The following is an 18,833-nucleotide window of genomic DNA, read 5'->3' as shown; positions in this document are numbered from 1 at the left end:
GTTTGTACCCCCTGAAATTCATGTATTGAAATCTAGTCTCCAATGTGATGGTATTAGGAGGTGGGGGTCTTTGGGAAGTAATTAGGTCATGAGGGTAGAGCCCTTATCCATGGGCTGTGTGCCTTTATAAGAGGCTAGAAAGCTAGATTGCTCTCCTTCTGCATGTGAGGATACAACAAAAATCAGCAATGTGCAACCCAGAAAAGGGCTCTCACCAGAGCCTGACCATGTTGGTGCCCTGACTTCCAGCCTCTAGAACTATGAGAAGTACATCTCTGTTGGTCATAAGCCACCCGGTCTATGGTACTTATAGCAGCCCAAGCTGACTTAAGACAGTATTATTTGACTTTCTAATTTTTGCCAACTTGATAGGTGTTAAGTAGTATCCTATTATTTGGATTTCCATTTCCTTGATTACTAGTGAGACTGAGCATCTTTTCATATGTTTAGTGACAATATGAGTTTCCTCTTCTATGAAGTGCCTATTTATATTCCTTGCTCATTGTTCTCTAGGGCTGTTTGTCTTATCTTTTTGAATCTTAATAGTTCTTTATATCTGGATACTAGGGGGGAGGAGAATGATTAAAAACAGGGAGATGAGAAAATGAAGGCCTTTTAGGGATTTGGTTTGGCTGGATTATACATATATAATGGGGACTGACAAGGATTAAAACTGGAAGGGTAAATTGGGGACAAATGAAAGGCTATTAATGCCAAGTTGAGGGTTTTGTACCTTATTCTGAGATTTATGAGAATCACTGGAAACTTGAGTAGGTGCATGATCTTTTTGGGAAGACTTCTCTATTCCCTCCTACTTCCTGCTTGTCGGGATTGAGTGGGCTTCCTCTGGGCTCCTATAGGTCATTCATTTATAGTCTCTCTCTCTCTCTCTCTCTCCTTCTCTTTTCCTCTTCCTTCTATCTCAGTCTGTTCAGACTGCTACAATAGAATACTGTAGCCTGGGTAGCTTATAAACAGCAGAAATTTCTTTCTCACAGTTTTGGAGGCTAGAAGTCTAAGATCAAGATGCTGGAAGATTGGGCATCTGATGAAGATCCACTTCCTGATTCACAGATGGCTGTTTTTTCCCTGTAACTGTGTATGACAGAATGGCTGGGGAGCTCTCTAGGATGGGACTAATCCCATTCACAAGGGTTCTACCTTCATGACCTAAGGACCCCCTAAAGGCCCCACCACCTCCAAGTACCAGCACATTGGGGGTTAGATTTCACCATATGAATTTTGAGGGGATATAAACATTTGGTCTATAGCACTCTCTTCCTACTGCATTGACCTGATCTGTTTCTGGGACAGCTTCCCCACCGGAGTGATGTTAGAGCTTTATTCTTGTTTCATCGTAATTAGCACAGTGCCTATTTCAAAACAGCTGCTCAGTAATGATTACTGAACAGAATTCAAGAGCTTAAGTATGGTATCGATGGATGGGAGAAGACAGTTAGAAGCTGGAACATCACCCAGGCAAAAAGCAGTAAAGGTAGTGGAGAAAGGGAAATGATAAAAGCAAAATAAGAGGGACAGCTGAGAATGACCTAGTGATGCTGGAAGCTGGAAGGAGGAGGAGGAGATCAAGGAGGAGGGTGACTCTGAGATGTTGAGCCTTAGGGGGAGAAGAGTTCAGAATCTCAGAGATGGATGATAATTAAAAATTTTAAAAACGTACAAAGTTGCTTATAATGGCTTAGCATTCTGTAAATTCAAGGCTTATGTCTTTATAGTGGTAAATACCACTGGTTACTCCAAAAAAGGGAAACTCTGTCCAAATAGAGGACTAAAAATAAATGCAGACTTCCTAGTTCTTCCCTGACATTTTTGCCCAAGAGCCCATATTTAAACATTAATCAATCTACTGACTGTGCTACTTTGTTTCTATAGAGCTTCTTGGTTAGCTGAGGGAAGGAACATGGATATTTGGAGCTGGGCCCTTAGACGCTGCTTTAGGCCAAGAATTGATGCTTACGCCCATAAGATATCCTGTTGCATGAGACCTGGTGGATGTGAAGCAGGCAAAAAGCCAAGCTCGGTGACACCTTCCTGTAGGCTGGTTGCTGTCGGTTGTTATTGATAAGGATCATCTTCTGTTTTGGAGCCATCAATCAAGATTGGAGATCTAAAATGATAGCTTCTGAGCTTGAAAATCATCCTCATTCTCCATCCTAAGAATTATCCTTGCTCATTTGGAGTGAAAGTCCCCACTGTATAACAGGAAAGGCAACAAGTGGTTTGGGAGTCCCTAAAAGGCACCCGGAGCTGCTTTTGCTGTCCCTCTAATACTAACTCTGCTTACTCACTGGAACAGGGTGGGCACAGTATGGCCTGTGAGCCAAATCCAGCCTCACCCATTCCATTAAATACTGTCCACAGCTGCTTCCGTGCTACAGTGGCCAAATTGAGTGTTTCAACCAGAGACTGTCTGACCTGCAAAGCTGAAAATGTTTGATATTTTTCAGAAAGTGGGCTGACCCCTGTGTGAGGATGTTAACACCATGAAGACAGAGGCTATGTCTTCTTTTCTGCTTAATAACCAGAAAAATGGAACACTGGAATTTTTTCTGTTCCTCTTCTTCTGCCTTCAGTTTCTTTCCTCTTCTCTCTTACTCCTTTGCTTCTCTGGCAGCAGTCAGTATTGTTCAAGACCAAAGAGATTGCCAAGCTATGGTGGAAAACGAAACTAGCAGCACTGCCACACCGCGTGCCGGAATGCTGTCTGACCAGGTGCTACCCGTGCTGTGCTTTGTAGATGAAATGTGCTTCCTGAAACTCACCATGACCGAAGACTATGGGATTTGGTAATAGTAAGCTGTGGTTCCTTATGGAAGTTACGAATGTACAAGATCAAGAGGGTGACTAGTTTAGGCCAAGTCCCACAAGACATATACATCTGAACCTTAATATCAGGCACCTGCCCAGAAAGCTGAGTGTATCATGGTGAGCTTTGGGAAAGGCTCTGAGGAGAGCACCTTTTGGGAGTTCTCATGTAATATATGTCTCAATTCTTCAAGAATATAAATTAAGTTATGACCCAGCAATAGCACTGCTAGGAATTTACCCAAGGGATACAGGAGTACTGAGGCATAGGGGCACTTGTACCCCGATGTTTATAGCAGCACTCTCAACAATAGCCAAATTATGGAAAGAGCTGAAATGTCCATCAACTGATGAATGGATAAAGAAATTGTGGTTTATATACACAATGGAGTACTACGTGGCAATGAGAAAGAATGAAATATGGCCCTTTGTAGCAACGTGGATGGAACTGGAGAGTGTGATGCTAAGTGAAATAAGCCATGCAGAGAAAGACAGATACCATATGTTTTCACTCTTATGTGGATCCTGAGAAACTTAACAGAAACCCATGGGGGAGGGGAAGAAAAAAAAAAAAAGAGGTTAGAGTGGGAGAGAGCCAAAGCATAAGAGACTCTTAAAAACTGAGAACAAACTGAGGGTTGATGGGGGGGGGGGGGTGGTGGGAGGGAGGGGAGGGTGGGTGATGGGTATTGAGGAGGGCACCTTTTGGGATGAGCACTGGGTGCTGTATGGAAACCAATTTGACAATAAATTTCATATATTGAAAAAAAAAAGAATATAAATTAAGCTAGCAAACTGCTCCATAATGACCTTCATGATGACAGAAGTTCCAATTCTGACTTCTTGGTTTCCACGGAGCTCCATGTTGGACTACGTTGATGCAGAGCCAGCTGCCCCATGGCTCACCTCCCTCTCCTGCTTTCCCAAGGGGCCTCACATGCCACATGTAGACATGAGTCTGCATGATTAAAGACCACCTTTAATCCAGGAAAGAGGCCCACGCAGGCCCTACAAGCAGACTTTAGAACATTTGGGAAGGGAATTCCAGAGTTCTGGGCCTGATGCCTCCTTGGACACAGGCGTGAAATAACTGGAGGAAGACCAGAGTGGGACCCACAGGGAAGGCTTCATGGCCAGCCAAGTAATTTAATCTTTTTGGGAAATGGTTTCCTTTTCCAATAAAATGGTGCAAAACAAAACAGTTCGTTAAGGCCTTAGTTTTTGAACACTGAGGTATTTTGTAGTTCTACAAGGCTGTTCTATGAATCTGAAACTTCTAGCACCTAAGCTTTTCTTAACTTGACAACCACCTTGGACAATATGTGGTAGCAATTCTGCCCTGTGAACATCAGGAGTCACAAATGATTAATCTTGGGATCTGCTTGAGGCACTGAATTATTACATTGAGGAAACCAAGCCCCACATAGCTTGGGCTTAGTGGTCTAAGTCTTTCTGGTGCTTGAAACAGCTGTCCCACCAAGGTCATGCTGCTGTATTTCTAGGGATAATCTTCCTTTCTCCATAAACTTTGCAGGACTGGTGTTACAGAACTGCGTCCTTGTTGGCCCCGGGGCAAGTACCCAGGGTGTCACAGGGTATCTTTCTTCCAAGCCCAAAGCTTGTTGTCTGCCTCACTTTCCCTTTACTGTCTCTTTAGGAGAGGCATAATAGCAGGCAAAAGTAAAGTTTTCTAGGAGTTTTGTTTTGTTTTACTCAAAGATTCTTTTTTGATTCTCCATTATTCCAAAATCTTCAGCTCCCCCAGAGAACTGGAACCTGAGAAGATCTGGCAACAAGTCACATTCCTGGCATATCTCCTGAGTGGTCTTTTTTCTGAACTGACTCTCCATTTTCTCTACCTCTTCTTTGTAAATCTTATTAAATCAGATTGGGAGACCTTTTAATAGAGTAATATGTTCTCAGGATATTTGAGCCACGCTTCCAACAGGAATACTCTTCAAACCCAAACGAAGCGTAAACATGCCTCTTCCTCCTGGATTTCTTCCCCCCTGCGTGTGTTTTGTAATTGGTATTTTTTAAAAAAGCATGGCATCCCTGTCGGTCTACCTGCACTTTGCTGCTGTCTTTAGCTTTCAGAGGTATCATTTTCTTGGACCTATTTCTTTTCTGCATATCTTTCCTTGCTGGGTTTTTATAATGTTTAGTTTGGCAAGTAATTATTGAGTGTTTTTTGTGTGTCAGGAGCCGGGGAAAACGACAGAAAAGACAGACATTTCCAGTGGAGAGCTCAGGTGTAGTTGAGACGGGCAGCTAAACTGAGCTTCCCTCCCCCAGGCAGGGTGGGACTTCCTCCCATATCTGACTCTTCCCAGTCCTGGACTCCTTCCCCAAACCATCACGACCCAGCACAAATGAGTGATTATGCTCCTCTCCCCACACCTTAGTCTCCTTTGTGATATGGTAGTTGCTGACTTAGATGACAAAACCAGACAGAATGCAAGGGCATGTGGTAAGTATCAACAGCATGCTCTGGGCTTTCCCAAACTATTTTAATTCTAGTTAAAATGGTTTTATGGTTTGGGTCATTGGTAGATTAAGAAAAAAGTCAAAACCAGATTAAGCTATGAGGCTACCAGAGTGGTTTTGTAAATCTGTAGTTTCCTGATAAACATCTATAATGGGTAAAGCGGTGGGCCAGTAACTGTGCAGGATTTAAAGCTGTGTAAGCCCTCTGCTTTCTGCCTCTGGGGAAGCATAGGAGTCTTACCGAGGGAAAAAAGGTCACCGCCTCATGTTCACTTTCTTCCACTTGCCCTTCTCGGGAAGAGCTACTAAATCTCAGCATCTTTCTCCTGCTTTCCTCCCTCACCCCAGGACTTTGGATTACACTGAGTGTTATGTGTGTGGAGCAACCCTGCTTCAGAAAGTGCTTGAACTAGGAAGCCTGTCTGTGGACCATATAGAGAAGACCGCCTTGGCAAGGCACCGTTTGCTCTCCTCATCCACAAGTCTCTTAAAATGGTTTGGATTAAAAACGATTATGTTCTGATTCTTCGTGAGCTTTTCTGTGAGCAATCAGATGTCCTGTGAACCACTACCCCCTAACATCCCTGCAGAAGATGCACACGTCAGCACTGTGGAAGTGGCACAGCACTGTATGAGTGAGGCATCGACATCTTTAAACAGTTACATAGACATACTGGATCTCATATCCAACCGAGGATCCACTCTCACCTGCCCTTGCCTCTTTGTCTCCTGTCCTAATTACACCTATGAGGTAGGCACTCAATAAGCTGGGCAAGCAGACAGGAAACCTAGATTCAGGTAATACCCAGCTGACGATGGATAATGTTTACATGCATTACCAGCTGGGTGTTTTCCTCAAACCCTCTAAAGCAGACTTGCCGTGGAACCTCAAGACCAGTCCATTCACTTCCACCCCAGCGTTGCAGAATCCTGCCGTGACTAGCACTTCTGGGACAACTCTCACAGAAGCTCACACAGAGACAGGAAGCTACGCAGGCACAAAGGAGGTCTAAATACCAGATGACGCACACCGGGGAGACGAGTGAATTCAGTCTGTGATAAGCACGTTTGCACTTTATTTTCTCCTTAAAAATCACACACACACACACACACACACACACACACAGAAGCAGATCCATTGAAAACGAGAGTGATATCCAGTCAGTGCCACTAAGAGGGTAGGCTGGGGTTCTACTTCTGCTGGCTGGATGAAAAGGGTTTCACATTTGTTTGACCGGGTCGGTTTTACCGTCAGGTGTTCCAGGTGAGCAAGTCAGTCTTGGTTTCTCTCTGAAAGAGTCCGCTTTGGAGTCCGCTGCCTGGCCTGCATGTGTTTGTTTCTGCTGCTGAGCTGGTCTGGTCAGATGACCACATGGCAAAGGCTCCCGCATTTCCAGCTGCCCGCGGTTTCTTTCCGGCCATAGTGAATGAGTGGTGTGGAGATCAGACCTGTGGAGGAGGTCAGATGGACTCTTGTCATCCTGGATTTTTGAAGAGATGGCACATTGGCTTTTAGACTTTAAAAGTTAAACATCTGTCAATCAATTGCTGAAGGAAGCTCCGCTGAGGACAGTGGTTCTGTCAGATCACCAACGTACGGGCCATGCTTGTTTCCTTGTCTGCGAAAAGGTTGGACCAGATGACCCCCAGGTCCCTCTGGCTCTACAGTGTAGACATTACAAAGACTCATGCCATATGTGTGCACATGTTTACCTCTTAGAGGGAAGCTACACCCTCTGTGCAGTTTCCAAAGGCTGTCATGGTATCTTTTGGTTTGTTTTTAGCCTAAAAACGTTACCATGCTCTTCTTGTCTTGAAAACCAAGAATCATAACTTAGGTAATTCATGAGGTACAGAATTCCCTTTGTGTAGTTCCTACAGAGGTGGCTCCTAGGAAGCATGAAAATCTGACAGGGGCATGGAAAGGTGGGAGAAATTGAAGCTGGGGTTAGGATAGCAGGCTCCAAATCAAAGTCAGGCATTACGTCCAGCTCCTAGAGAATTGGACACCTTTTTAACTGCAGAGACATGGTGTCTGGTTAGAAGGTACAGGTTGAACTCCTATACCAGTTCTGGGGGGGGTGGGTGGGAGTGTCAGTAAGGAGGGGGTTGGATGTAGGCCTACCCAAATCTGGACAAAATGTGGTTTATTAATTCTCTGGTTTAAAAATCACACATCCTCTTAAGAAGATGATTAATCTAGTATTAAGGGCTAAGAACATGCTTTGAGGTAGGGCAAAGATCCCAGTCAAGGTTGACAGTACTTCAGAAACTAATTGATAAGGATATGAGTTATACATGGAAACTCTTTAACAATGTGTAAGATTAAGGATCAGACTCACCACCAGAAAAAAAAAATCCAATTAAAAAATGGCCAGAGGACCTGAAAAGACATTTTTCCAAAGAAGACATACAAATGGCCATCAGACATATGAAAAGATGCTCAACATCACTCAACATCAGGGAAATACAAATCAAAACCACAATGAGATGTCACCTTATCCTAGTCAAAATGGCTAGTATCGAAAAGATAAGAAATAACAAGTGTTGGTGAGGATGTGGAGAAAAGGAAACCCTCATGCACTGTTGGTGGGAATATAAATTGGTGCAGCCACTATGGAAAACACCGTGGAAAACAGAAATACCATATGATCCAGTAATTCCACTTCTGGGTATTTACCCAAAGAAAACAAAAACACTAACTCACAGGGATACATGCACTCCTCTGTTTATTGCAGCATTATTTACAATAGCCAAGATATGGAAGCAGCCCAAGTGTCCACTGAGAGATGAATGGATAAAGATGTGGTATATTGTGGTAAGCATAGCATAAGGTATAGAGAAGTTGAATTATTATGTTGTATACCTGAAACATAACATTGTGTGTCAACTATACTCAAATAAAAAAACTAAAGAAAAAGATGTGACACACACACACACACACACACACACACACACACACACACACACAATGCAATATAATTCAGCCATAAAAGAATGAAATCTTGCCATTCATGACAACATGGATGGACCGAGAGGCTATGATGCTAACTGAAATAAGACAGAAAGACAGATACCATGTGATTTCACTTATATGTGTAATCTAAAAATCAAAACAAATAAGTCAGAAACACTCATAAATACAGAGAATAAACTGGCGGTTACCAGAGGGAGGGGTGAGGGGCATGGATGAAATAGGTAAAGATGATAAAGACGTACAAACTTCCAGTTATAAATAAGTCATGGGGATGAAAAGTATGGCATAGGGAATATAGTCAATAATATTGTAACAATGTTGTATGGTGACTATCATGAGCATTTGTAATGAATATAATTGCCAAATCACTACAGTTTTACAACATTTTATGTTGTACACCTGAAAGTAATATTGTATGTCAATTACATTTCAGTTAAAAAAATTGCATACCAAAAAAAAAAAAAAAAAAAAAGAATAAGGGTCAGGAACTCGTCTGAGTTGTTCCTGATTCTGGAAACACATGTGATGGTCACTCAATTATAAACCGTAGTTCACTGATCATCTATCTACTAGTTTTCTGTCAAAACCTTGACCCTTACTTGTTTCCATAAAACAGATTGTGACCCTCTATAAACCTCATCCCAAAAGATATTTTCCAGTACTGAGTACTTTAAGAACTCAAAACATCCTTGATAAGTAGTCACACTGCTCTGAAGATAATGAAATGTTGGTGTGGTCCTTGCTCACAAATTGGGGCTGGGAAGCCACCAGCCTGCTGAATTTCGTCAGTCTGTGCTCTCACATTTGTTTGGAGGCAAGTGGTGAATGTTTACTAGAACTTATTGAGAGACATGACCTTTTTCTTGTTTGTAAGAGACATTAAGGGAAATTATTTTAAAGTAGTACAATGTAAACAAGAATGTAGTTACTATTGGTTTCGTGACATTTATTTACATACAATGTTATACAAGAGGATTTTTGCAAACCTTTATAAAGGTAATATATCATTAAGTCAGACTTAGGGTTTAAGTCACAAATTTATTATAAAAATGTGCCAATTTAATAAATGTGTTGCAGTAGGTTTTCTAATATTTGTATACTAAAATGTGGCAGACAAAATAGAAAAATGGTCACATCCAAGAAGAGGGACAATTTTGGAATTAAATGCTGCAGATCACAGACAATCAGCAGCCCCTACCTGGCCTAGGGATGACCTGGTTTTAGCCCTTTAAGAGAAAGTATACTGGGTGGTGGTGGGGAGACCATTGCCAGTTCTAAGAAATACTTTTGCTGCCCAGTGATGTATTTTAAGTTATAAAAGGTATTCATAACTGGAAATGGCATTCAAAGAATAATTTTCTACAGGTGTAAACATCAAGTATAAGATTTATAAATGAGGAAGAGTGGCCAGAAAATATTAGCAGAACTATCATTACCTGGACAGATGCCTTTATTTAGGCCTTTCTGGGTCCTCTAGGGAGATGGGGTGGGGGCAAGGTTAACCTTGTCAAGTAGCTATTAGATCTCTACTGGTCAAGAGCAAAGGGAAAAATTCATTGCAAGCATGGCCTTGAAAAGAAGTGTTTCAATCCATGGCAAGATTTGTGTGTTTTTTGCAATTAAGAAGCCTGTGGGAGGAATGAGAATTTTATAGGAAATAAGGTTTTGCACATCTTTACTTGTTGTAAAACTGCTTTGATTTTATTCTCCAGGTAAGTTTGGATAGAATGGCTGAATTAATTTGTCCTTTTAAAATCCCAGGCTTGGGATGCCTGGCTGGCTCAGTTGGTAGAGCATAAGACTCTCAATCTCAGGGTCCTGAGTTCATGCCCCATGTTGGGCATGGACCCTCCTTAAAAAAAAAAAAATTCCCAGGCTTCAGCCAAGGCACTTGGATCCTGGTGCCTCCTGCAGTACTTTGCTCTCTCTCTCTTTCTGGCAACTGGGATGAGGTGGACATGCTCCTTACATGGATCACCATGCCAGGAGAGGCTCCTGGAAGCACCTAACCCAAAGGTTATCACAGGCCAGGACATACCTTCTATTGCTTCTTCCTCCACCATCTTGATACATTTTTTAAATTAATTATTTTTTAAGTAATCTCTACACCCAACATAGAGCTCAAACTCACAACCCCAAGGTCAAGAGTAGCATGCTCCACTGAATGAGTCAGCCAGGGGCCCCTTGACATTTTTATAAAGAACAAAGAGCCCTCTTCCTAAAACAGACAATCTTTGCTCTAACCAACTATGTCCACCATTGAAATGGAGTGTCAATTAATTTCCTTCCTTTGAAACTCAAACATATGACCAAAAACATAAATGTCAAGTATCCCAACAACCCAAGCATTTAAATATTCTCTATTTTCCCTGCGTCATATTTCCAAAATCCAAGTTTTTTCACTATAAGCAAAAACATACGGGAAAATTCTTTTCAAAAACGCTCTCCCACACCACCCAGATGGCTCCCTGATTACAAAAGGAAACTACACAACCACTGACTGAACAGGCCTTAGCTCAGAACTGGTGGGGAGTGGCAGGGATGTGGTGATGTGGTGTGGGTGGAGTTCTCTGTGGGAGGCGTATCTGGGCCTTGGGGTCCCTCAGGCCCAGTGGACCAGTCCCCAAGCTGAGGATGTGCCTCAAACAGTGAACTAGGAGAGAGTGACAGGAGTACCTTGGCTTGTCGGCTTGCTCCAGCAGCTCGAGGGTGCAAAGGGAGGTCATGAATTTCAGTGTGCTGTTTAGCAAAATTCACAAATACCTAGAAGAAAGAGTAGGAGAGAAAGAGTAGGTAGATGTTTCCAGAAGAATGGTATCTGCCACCCATCACTTCCTTTCTCTTTTCCCAGTTAATATATAGTCCTGCTAGAGCAGCCATGTTCCGCAGGAGAGGTAGCCTAGCCACGAGTGCCCAGGATCTGGCTGGTTTCTTAGAATTCTGAGCTAAGCCAAAGGAATTCCTGAGGGAGGATTCAAAGGCCTCAGGGCAGATTCTCAGCTAGCAACTATCCTCCTAAACCTCTAAAGAAACTGAAAACAAAAAAACAAAAACAAAAGCAGGAGTCTGATCTCTTCTCCCTTCTGTTCTTTATTCATTGTGCACTATGGCTAGGACTCTCTCTCCTGCCTTCATCCACTGGCAAGAAGCTGGGGAGCCAGCTCCTCAAAGGGGAAATGGAGACTTGCCTATTCCCATTGCTTTATTAAACAGTCTTAAGGATGTTTATTTAAAAAAATAGCAACAACAAAACCCTCAGAAACCACGCAAATGTCCAAATGGATGAATGGATAAACAAAACGTGGTATGTACATACAATGGAACATGACTCAGCCTTTAAAAGAAGGCTGACACGTACTACAACATGGATGAACTGGAGGACATGATGTTAAGTGAAATAAACTAGAGGCCAAAGGACAACTGTACGGTTCCACTTACACGAGGTAGGTGGAGTAGTCAACAGAAAGTAGAACGGTGGTTAACAGTGGCTGGTGGCGGGGAGCAGTTAATGGGGAATTATTGTCTAATGGATAGAGTCTCAGTTTGAGAAGATAAAAGATTTCTGGAGATGGATGGTGGTGATCCAGTTTACAATAATGTGACTGTACTTAATGCCACTGAATTGTACATTTAAGAATGGTATACTTTGCCATAATAAAAAAAAAAGTGATCACATTAAAAACCCTGACATACTGCACACAGGTTTATCAAAAATCACTGAATTGAACACTTTGAATGGGTGCATTTAAATGTATGTAAATTAAGCATCAGTAAAATTGATTTGAAAAGATAACAAAAGCTACCACCACAAGCCAGGAAGGATGAAATAAAGTCATAGTATAGTGGGGAAGGATGATGTAAAGTCAGTGAAATTTGCTTATATTTCTAACATATTTCTAACATATTGTTAGAAAACAATTTCTGATCTACCAAGATTTACTCTAATGGACAGAGGAACCATAGTGTTAAAAATCAGGCATGCCGTGCTCCCTATCATGTGGCTTCCAGCCCAGCCTGTGCATCAGTTCTGTACATGGTACCCCTCAGGCAACTTGCCTGGTCCAGTGTGGTCTGTGTGACTGAGTACTCCTCGATGAGCAGGCTGTCCTTGTGGGAGATGAGCAACCGGAAGATCCGGGCCAGGGAGGAGGAGGAGACCTGGAACTGGAGCATGTTGTAGTGTCTCTCCCTCTGCACGCTGCCCGGGAAATTCCCCTGGAAGAACTGCTCCACTGGATTCAGGTCCGGAAGCAAGTCTTCCTTAGGGGATTTGATTTTCATTGTGACAATGTAGCCATCTCCAAACCTAGGGGATACATGTGGTGGCATGGCACAGGCATGTTAGTGGCTGGGTCTAAGACAATTCCAAAATAAGGAATAGATAAATCAAAAATACTGGGGATTAAAGGCCCAAACAACAGACCTTGTGTGTATGTTTAAAACTAATAGGAAGAAAAAAACAATGACAGTTCCTGGAGAGATAGATTGATACTAGTTTTTAGAGGTCTAAATGTCTGTGTGGTGAAGTAAGTCACCAGACCTGTGACACAGATGTTCCTTGCTCCCTTCCCTCCCACATCCCTGCTGAAGTCAAAGTGGTTTGAGCCCCTTGGGGAGATCACAACCTACACATGAAGGAATATGGGGCTAGTGTGTACTCAGTGATAGAAATGCTGCCTGGTCCTTCTAAGGGATCTCCAGGAGGGAACAGAGACTTAGGAAGGCAGCACTTCCCTGTGGAAGCTTCCAGAAAAAATGAAGCTGCTAGGGTCAGAACTATCAGTGCTTCTCTCTTCCGCTCACCAGGTGAACTGGTCACCCACATATGAAAAAAGACTGGTCCACCAGGGAGTGTGGCTAGCTGGCTTCCCTACATGCTCATGTCAGGGTATACTGTGTCAGTTCTAATTTATTTCAATGCTCCCTGCATGACCAAGGGTTGTTCCCCTCTACAATAAAATACCTTTCCATTCAGCTCCAGAAAACTGACGGTCTCTCCACATTGGAAACATTCCCCTCTCACCTGTTCTCCCATGAGGACAGTGAGGAGTGAGAGGGAAAGGGGTAGGGAATCCATTGTGTCTCCTGCATTTGGGCCCAGGAAGCTATGACACGGGTCTGGTGGCCTCATATGCTGATGTCCCCCTAGATATATTTGTGCAGTGACCTAGCTGTCATTGCTCAAGGGGCCAAACACCCAAAAGCAGTGAATCTACTAGACCTTGCTGTCAATGGCTTATCTGCCCTGATGCATATGAAGGATGATGTGTCCTGTGCAACAGTCCCAGGGGTACATCAAAACTAAGCATCTTGGCCTAGATAAGGTGGGTTATGTACTGTTCCTTTACCAACTAGCACACTGACTTTTATATTTTGGGCTCTTACAAAGTTTTTGTTAAATAAATGAGTGGTAACTATAAATCTACCCTTCCTAGTTTTTAAAGCATATCAGAATGCAAGGAAGCATGGCATTATTATCATAATCTTATTTTAACTGATTGTTGGCTTTGGCACACAAACTATTATTCATAATATATTATATCTAGTAGTTTACAATTTGTAGGGACAGGGTAATCCTACTGAAGATTATTGGCATTGTTAGTTTGTCATATGCTACATTGTTACTTCTCAAGCCCCAAAGCATACACGTGTCAGAAAGGAAAACTGATTCCCAGGCCATTTGGTCCCCTAACCATCCCTATGTTGGTCATGGATTCTTATTCAATTGATCATGAGAGCTGGATCCATGGGGATAAGTGGTGGGATAATGAGGCAGTGGTAGTGACCCTCCCTCATCTCAGCCAGGCTCTGTATGCCCCAATCAGATCCCCATCTGGAGACTCAGGGAACCCTCAACCACAGGCAATTAGCCCAACACAGACGAGTTTCTTTCAGCACAGCAGCTTTCTCTGTTGCTGTGGAACAAGGACCATACCATACCTCTGACTGTGGGATAAAGGCAGCAGGACCCTCCCAAGTGTCAGCAGAGAGCACAGGGCCTGGCTGACTCCCCTCTACTCCCAAGAAAGGTAACAAAGGCAATCCGCTAGCATATCCTTACTTGTACTTGAGGTGCTGAATGGTGCCCAGACACTGAAAGGTGCCTTTTACCATGATGGCCAGCCGGGTACACAGAGCCTCACATTCTTCCATGCTGTGGGGCAGGAGAGAGGAAGTAAGAAGTAGGGAGGACTCCTGTCTGCCTAACTGCTCCATCCCAGCCCCTGGGAATCTCTTGCCTGTGGGATGTGAGGACCACAGCTCTCCCTTCTCTGATGATGCTCACGATGATGTTCCACAACATGCGGCGTGCCTGGGGATCCATGCCCGTGGTGGGCTCATCCTGTGGGGAGACAGAGAGGGACAGAGAGGCTTGGAGCCACCCTCTCCTGGTTATTGCACCCTGCTTGGTTGACTCTCTCTGAGCAGCTGTGCTCTCTGCTCTCTGGCACACAATGGGCAAAGTGCCTCCCCAGTGGGCAAGACTTGGGGAATCTAGGCTTTGGATATGGAAGACAGAAGATGAACCAGGAGAATAAAGAGAAATTATGATACCCATTGGCCCATTTCAGCCCATGAATGGGTTAAAGTTGATTAAGGCAATGGGAGAATGATATTAAAAATAAAGAAAAAGCAACAACCCTACACATACATTTACAAGGAGGCAGAGAGATAGCCCAGGTGACTTTTATGAGTCACCTCCCAGTCCTGAGACTCCTGCCCTCATATACCCCAGACCACATGGGCACAAGGGCCTTCAGTCTGGTACAGATCCAGTGAGAATCACATGACCCTTTGATCTAGGCCAATGCTCCTGCCCACTTTGTATCCCAAACAGACCTCCTCAGTAGTAATTCCTGACCGGAGGGACTGAACTTCCCTGCTGTAAGCCTGTGGGCCCACAAGAGAGTTCCCAGGGACTCACAGTAAGAATATGTTGTGACTCCAGTTTCCCCCAAGAGTTGTGAATCAAACACTGGGTTGATTTGTTCAAAACAAGCAGTATAGGAAACCGTCTAGATGAAAAGAGACCATAGCAGTTTCTAAGTCTACTGCCCCAAACACAGAGATGCAGCACTTATTTTAAGCCCTTGGGCTCATCTGTCCCTGCAGGTCCTGGTGGTCCTTACCAGCAGCACCAGAGGCGGGCAGCCTATCAGTGCAATGGCTGTGGAGAGTTTCCGCTTATTGCCTCCACTATAGGTGCCAACCAGGCGGTCTGCATAAAGAGACAGGCCCAGGCTCTGAATACTCCAGTTTGTCACCTAGGGAAGAGAAAGAGATCCCATTTGGAAAAGATATACAATCAAACACATCAAACCTCCACCAATTCAAAGTCTTGGGCTCCCAGATCTCACACCTTCAGGATAGACCCAGCTAGGCTGAAACAAGGCCACCTGCTGGCTCATGTGGTGGTTCATGGGCTTCAGGAGCCAGATGTCTCCCTTCCACACTGTGCCTGACATCACAGTGTGGCTTGGTGTAGCCCCCTGAGAAATGACCTTCAGCCTTGTGAAGAGCAAGACTATGCTTCTCACCCAGTGTCCCAGACTATGGCTAGAGTGGAAGACTCCTAGGGTCTCAGACCTGTTGCTTCCATCCTTCAACTGGGTCACACTTGAAGTCTCATGCATCTAATATATACTTATCGAGCAACTACTATGAGTCAGGCACTAGAGAATAATGGTGAACACAGCCATTGTTGTTGTACTCACAGGGTGGAGGATGACACACAATCAAAATAAACAGAAAAACGAAAGGTTGTAATAGGGCTTTGAGGAAAATCAACAGGAAAAAATGATTAAGAAAACAGTGTGAGCGTGTGTGTGTATGAATGTGCACAGGAAGAAAACTAGAGAAGTCTTTGGAGACAAGGCCACCATGCTTCTGCCTTCTGTGCTTATAACTCTGCCTGGAATGTTCTTCCCCTAGATATCCACGTGACTCCCTCTGTCACCTCTTTTAGGTCTTCACTAAGAGGTCACTTCCTCTGTAATGCTTGCCCTGGGCCACCCTACTTAAAAGTGCAATTCCTCCCCCCAATAATTCTTTCCTACTTTATTTTTCCCTTACCGGCTTTTCACTTTCAAATGTACTGTGTATTTTATTTACTTATCTATTTATTATCTGTCCCACTAGAATGTAAGCTTCACTTTTAACTTATTTGGAATAGTTTCCAACTTATAGAAATGTTTAAAAATAAGAATAATACAAAAACACTCATAAACACTTTACTCTCTTTTCTTTCCTCTTTCCCTCTCTTATACACACACACACACACACACACACACACACACACACACACGCACACACGATTTTTTCGGAGCCATTTAAGGTAGTTACATATCGTGGCCCTTTACTCCTAAATACTTCAGTGTCTACTTCCTAAGAAGAGAAATACTCTTACATAACCTCAGTATAGTTAGTTATCAATGTCAGTAAATTTAACATTGTTAAGATATTTTCATCTGATCTACCCTTCATAGTCTGGTTCTGTCAGCTGGCCCAATAATGTCCTTCATGGCATTATTCTCTTTTCAGTATAGGATACAATCTAGTGTCCATTACTCAGTCACTCTGTCTACTTAGCTCTTGTGGTCAGAACATTTCCATAGCCTTTGTATTTTAGACTTTGATACTTTTGAAGGGTACAGCCCCTGTATTTTTTTTTTTAATAGAATGTTCCTTTAGAGTTTGTCTGGTATTTTCTCATGATAATATTCAGGTTACACATTCCCAATCAGAATATTATGGAGGTGAAGCTGTGTCCTTCCCAGAGTATCACCTCTAGGGGTAGAAATGTCCAGGTGCCCCTCACAGGGGATGTTGATTTTGAACACCCAATTAAGGTGTTGTGTAATTTCTCCATTGTAAAATTATTATGCATCCCCCTCACAACCAATAAACAATCTGTGGAGATACTTTTAATATATACAAATATCTTCCTTCTCAAAAAAGTTTCCCCTAGATTTAGCAGCCATTGATGATTCTTGTACAGTTCAATCTTTATTATGATCACCGCAAAATGATTTTTCCAACTCTAGAATTTCTTCCACACTAACCAGTTGGCTCTAAGCATTTGAGTGTAGGCAGAAACCATCCCCTTTTCTCTTGTTTATCTATTTAACAGTATGGAGTTATGAATTCCCATGGTTCTCCCAATGTTTTATACTTTGTCACGGTATTTAATTATTTTGACGCTCAAATTGTACCATATTTGGCTATTGGGAGCCCCTTTGAGATGGTTCCTATGTGGCTATGACATGATTCTTTTTTTTTTTTTTTAAGCACTTTACTTTTTGGTATAATAAGATGTTCCAAGCTCATTTTATACCTACATTTTCCCAGCCCTGGAATTTGTCATTTGTCTGAGGAGTTATGGTTCCTGTTATTGGGGAATGAGATTAGACACCAAAATTTGGGCTTTAAGTGTACTCACTGCTACTAGAGTATTTCTGCTTCTTGGCCCTTTCAGAGGACAGATATATACATACACAAACATGCACATGTGTATGTATACACATTTATATGCATATGTGCAATATACACAAGCCCATATGCATGCATGCACAAACACATGCATATCAATATTTCATGAGTTGACAGAGATATTTTAATTCCAACCCAACACCACAGGGTTCTTTCTTGCTTTCCCCCTTTCCATATTTGTAGGTCTTTTCTTACACAGTGAGAACTCTGGCTTCAAACAACATTAACACATTTATTCATTTACTTAATCCAGTAACACATCTAAAAATGTTTCAGAATTGCTTTGCTCATGACACCATAAAAAAACAAATCAACTAAAAAGAGCTTGGAATTTGTCTGTAGTTCTTTCCCTCTGCTCTGCCTGCCCAAGGCTGAGGAAATATAGTCAGATACTGTGCCCTCAGTTATTTGTAGTTCTTTTCCTCCCCTTCTATATGGTTATGATACTTACTTCAAATAAAATTGGATTAATTTGTTTCTATTTGCTTTCAGAGTCAGAATTTTCTTTTTGTTTTTATTAATTTAGTTTTATTTTATTAATACATAGAACACTAACATGCTTCCAAGAGTCAAAACCATACAAAAATATATCCTGAGAGAAGTGTTATTCCCTCCCATTTCCATTTTACCCCATTTCCCTATTGTTAGTTACCAAATTCATTGTGTTTTAGGCCTATCATTCCTGTATTTGTATTTGTAAAGCTAAGCAGACATATGTCTGCTTTCTTGGTTTTCCTACTTTCTTACATTAAAAAGTAGCATCCTACAGCCCATTGTAATAGTGTCTTAATGTATGGAGTTGACAAATCACTGCTATACACCTGAAACTAATATAATATTGTATGTCAACTGTACTTCAATAGAAAATAGTGGGAGAAAAAAAGTAGAATTCTACATGTGCTCTTTTACCCTTTGCTTTTTTCACTTAAAAATATCTCTTGGGGGGCACCTGGGTGGCTCTGTCGGTTGAGCGTCCGACTTTGGCTCAGGTCATGATCTCATGGGCTGTGAGTTCGAGCCCCGTGTCAGGCTCTGGGCTGACAGCTCAGAGCCT

At 42.6% G+C, this 18,833-nt stretch overlaps 1 protein-coding gene, 1 long non-coding RNA gene and 1 other non-coding gene across 3 annotated transcripts in view; 2 read left to right on the top strand and 1 right to left on the bottom strand.

The window, feature by feature from the left end:
• Positions 1 to 7,837, top strand: part of LOC125172014 (uncharacterized) — a 31,636-nt gene extending 23,799 nt beyond the window's left edge. Inside the window, exon 2 of the long non-coding RNA XR_007154549.1 lies at positions 5,662 to 7,837. This is a non-coding gene — a long non-coding RNA (uncharacterized LOC125172014). The remainder of the gene's footprint in view (positions 1 to 5,661) is intronic.
• The window catches only part of LOC125172011 (retinal-specific phospholipid-transporting ATPase ABCA4), a 105,522-nt gene continuing 93,061 nt past the window's right edge, over positions 6,373 to 18,833 (bottom strand). Inside the window, exons 40-45 of the mRNA XM_047869409.1 lie at positions 15,421 to 15,555; positions 14,530 to 14,633; positions 14,352 to 14,444; positions 12,347 to 12,596; positions 10,967 to 11,053; positions 6,373 to 6,762 (exon numbers count right to left, since the gene is read on the bottom strand). Of these exons, the coding sequence (XP_047725365.1) occupies positions 6,757 to 6,762; positions 10,967 to 11,053; positions 12,347 to 12,596; positions 14,352 to 14,444; positions 14,530 to 14,633; positions 15,421 to 15,555 (675 nt within the window). The 3' untranslated portion in view covers positions 6,373 to 6,756. The remainder of the gene's footprint in view (positions 6,763 to 10,966; positions 11,054 to 12,346; positions 12,597 to 14,351; positions 14,445 to 14,529; positions 14,634 to 15,420; positions 15,556 to 18,833) is intronic.
• On the top strand, positions 10,061 to 10,133 carry TRNAE-CUC (transfer RNA glutamic acid (anticodon CUC)). The gene has a single exon. It is a non-coding gene; the product is annotated as a tRNA-Glu (tRNA).

This window comes from Prionailurus viverrinus, chromosome C1 (genome assembly GCF_022837055.1).
Source record: "Prionailurus viverrinus isolate Anna chromosome C1, UM_Priviv_1.0, whole genome shotgun sequence".
NCBI classification, from domain to species: Eukaryota; Metazoa; Chordata; class Mammalia; order Carnivora; family Felidae; genus Prionailurus; species Prionailurus viverrinus.
Note: the sequence above shows the minus strand (reverse complement) of the source record. Positions and strands in the feature narration are given on the sequence as shown.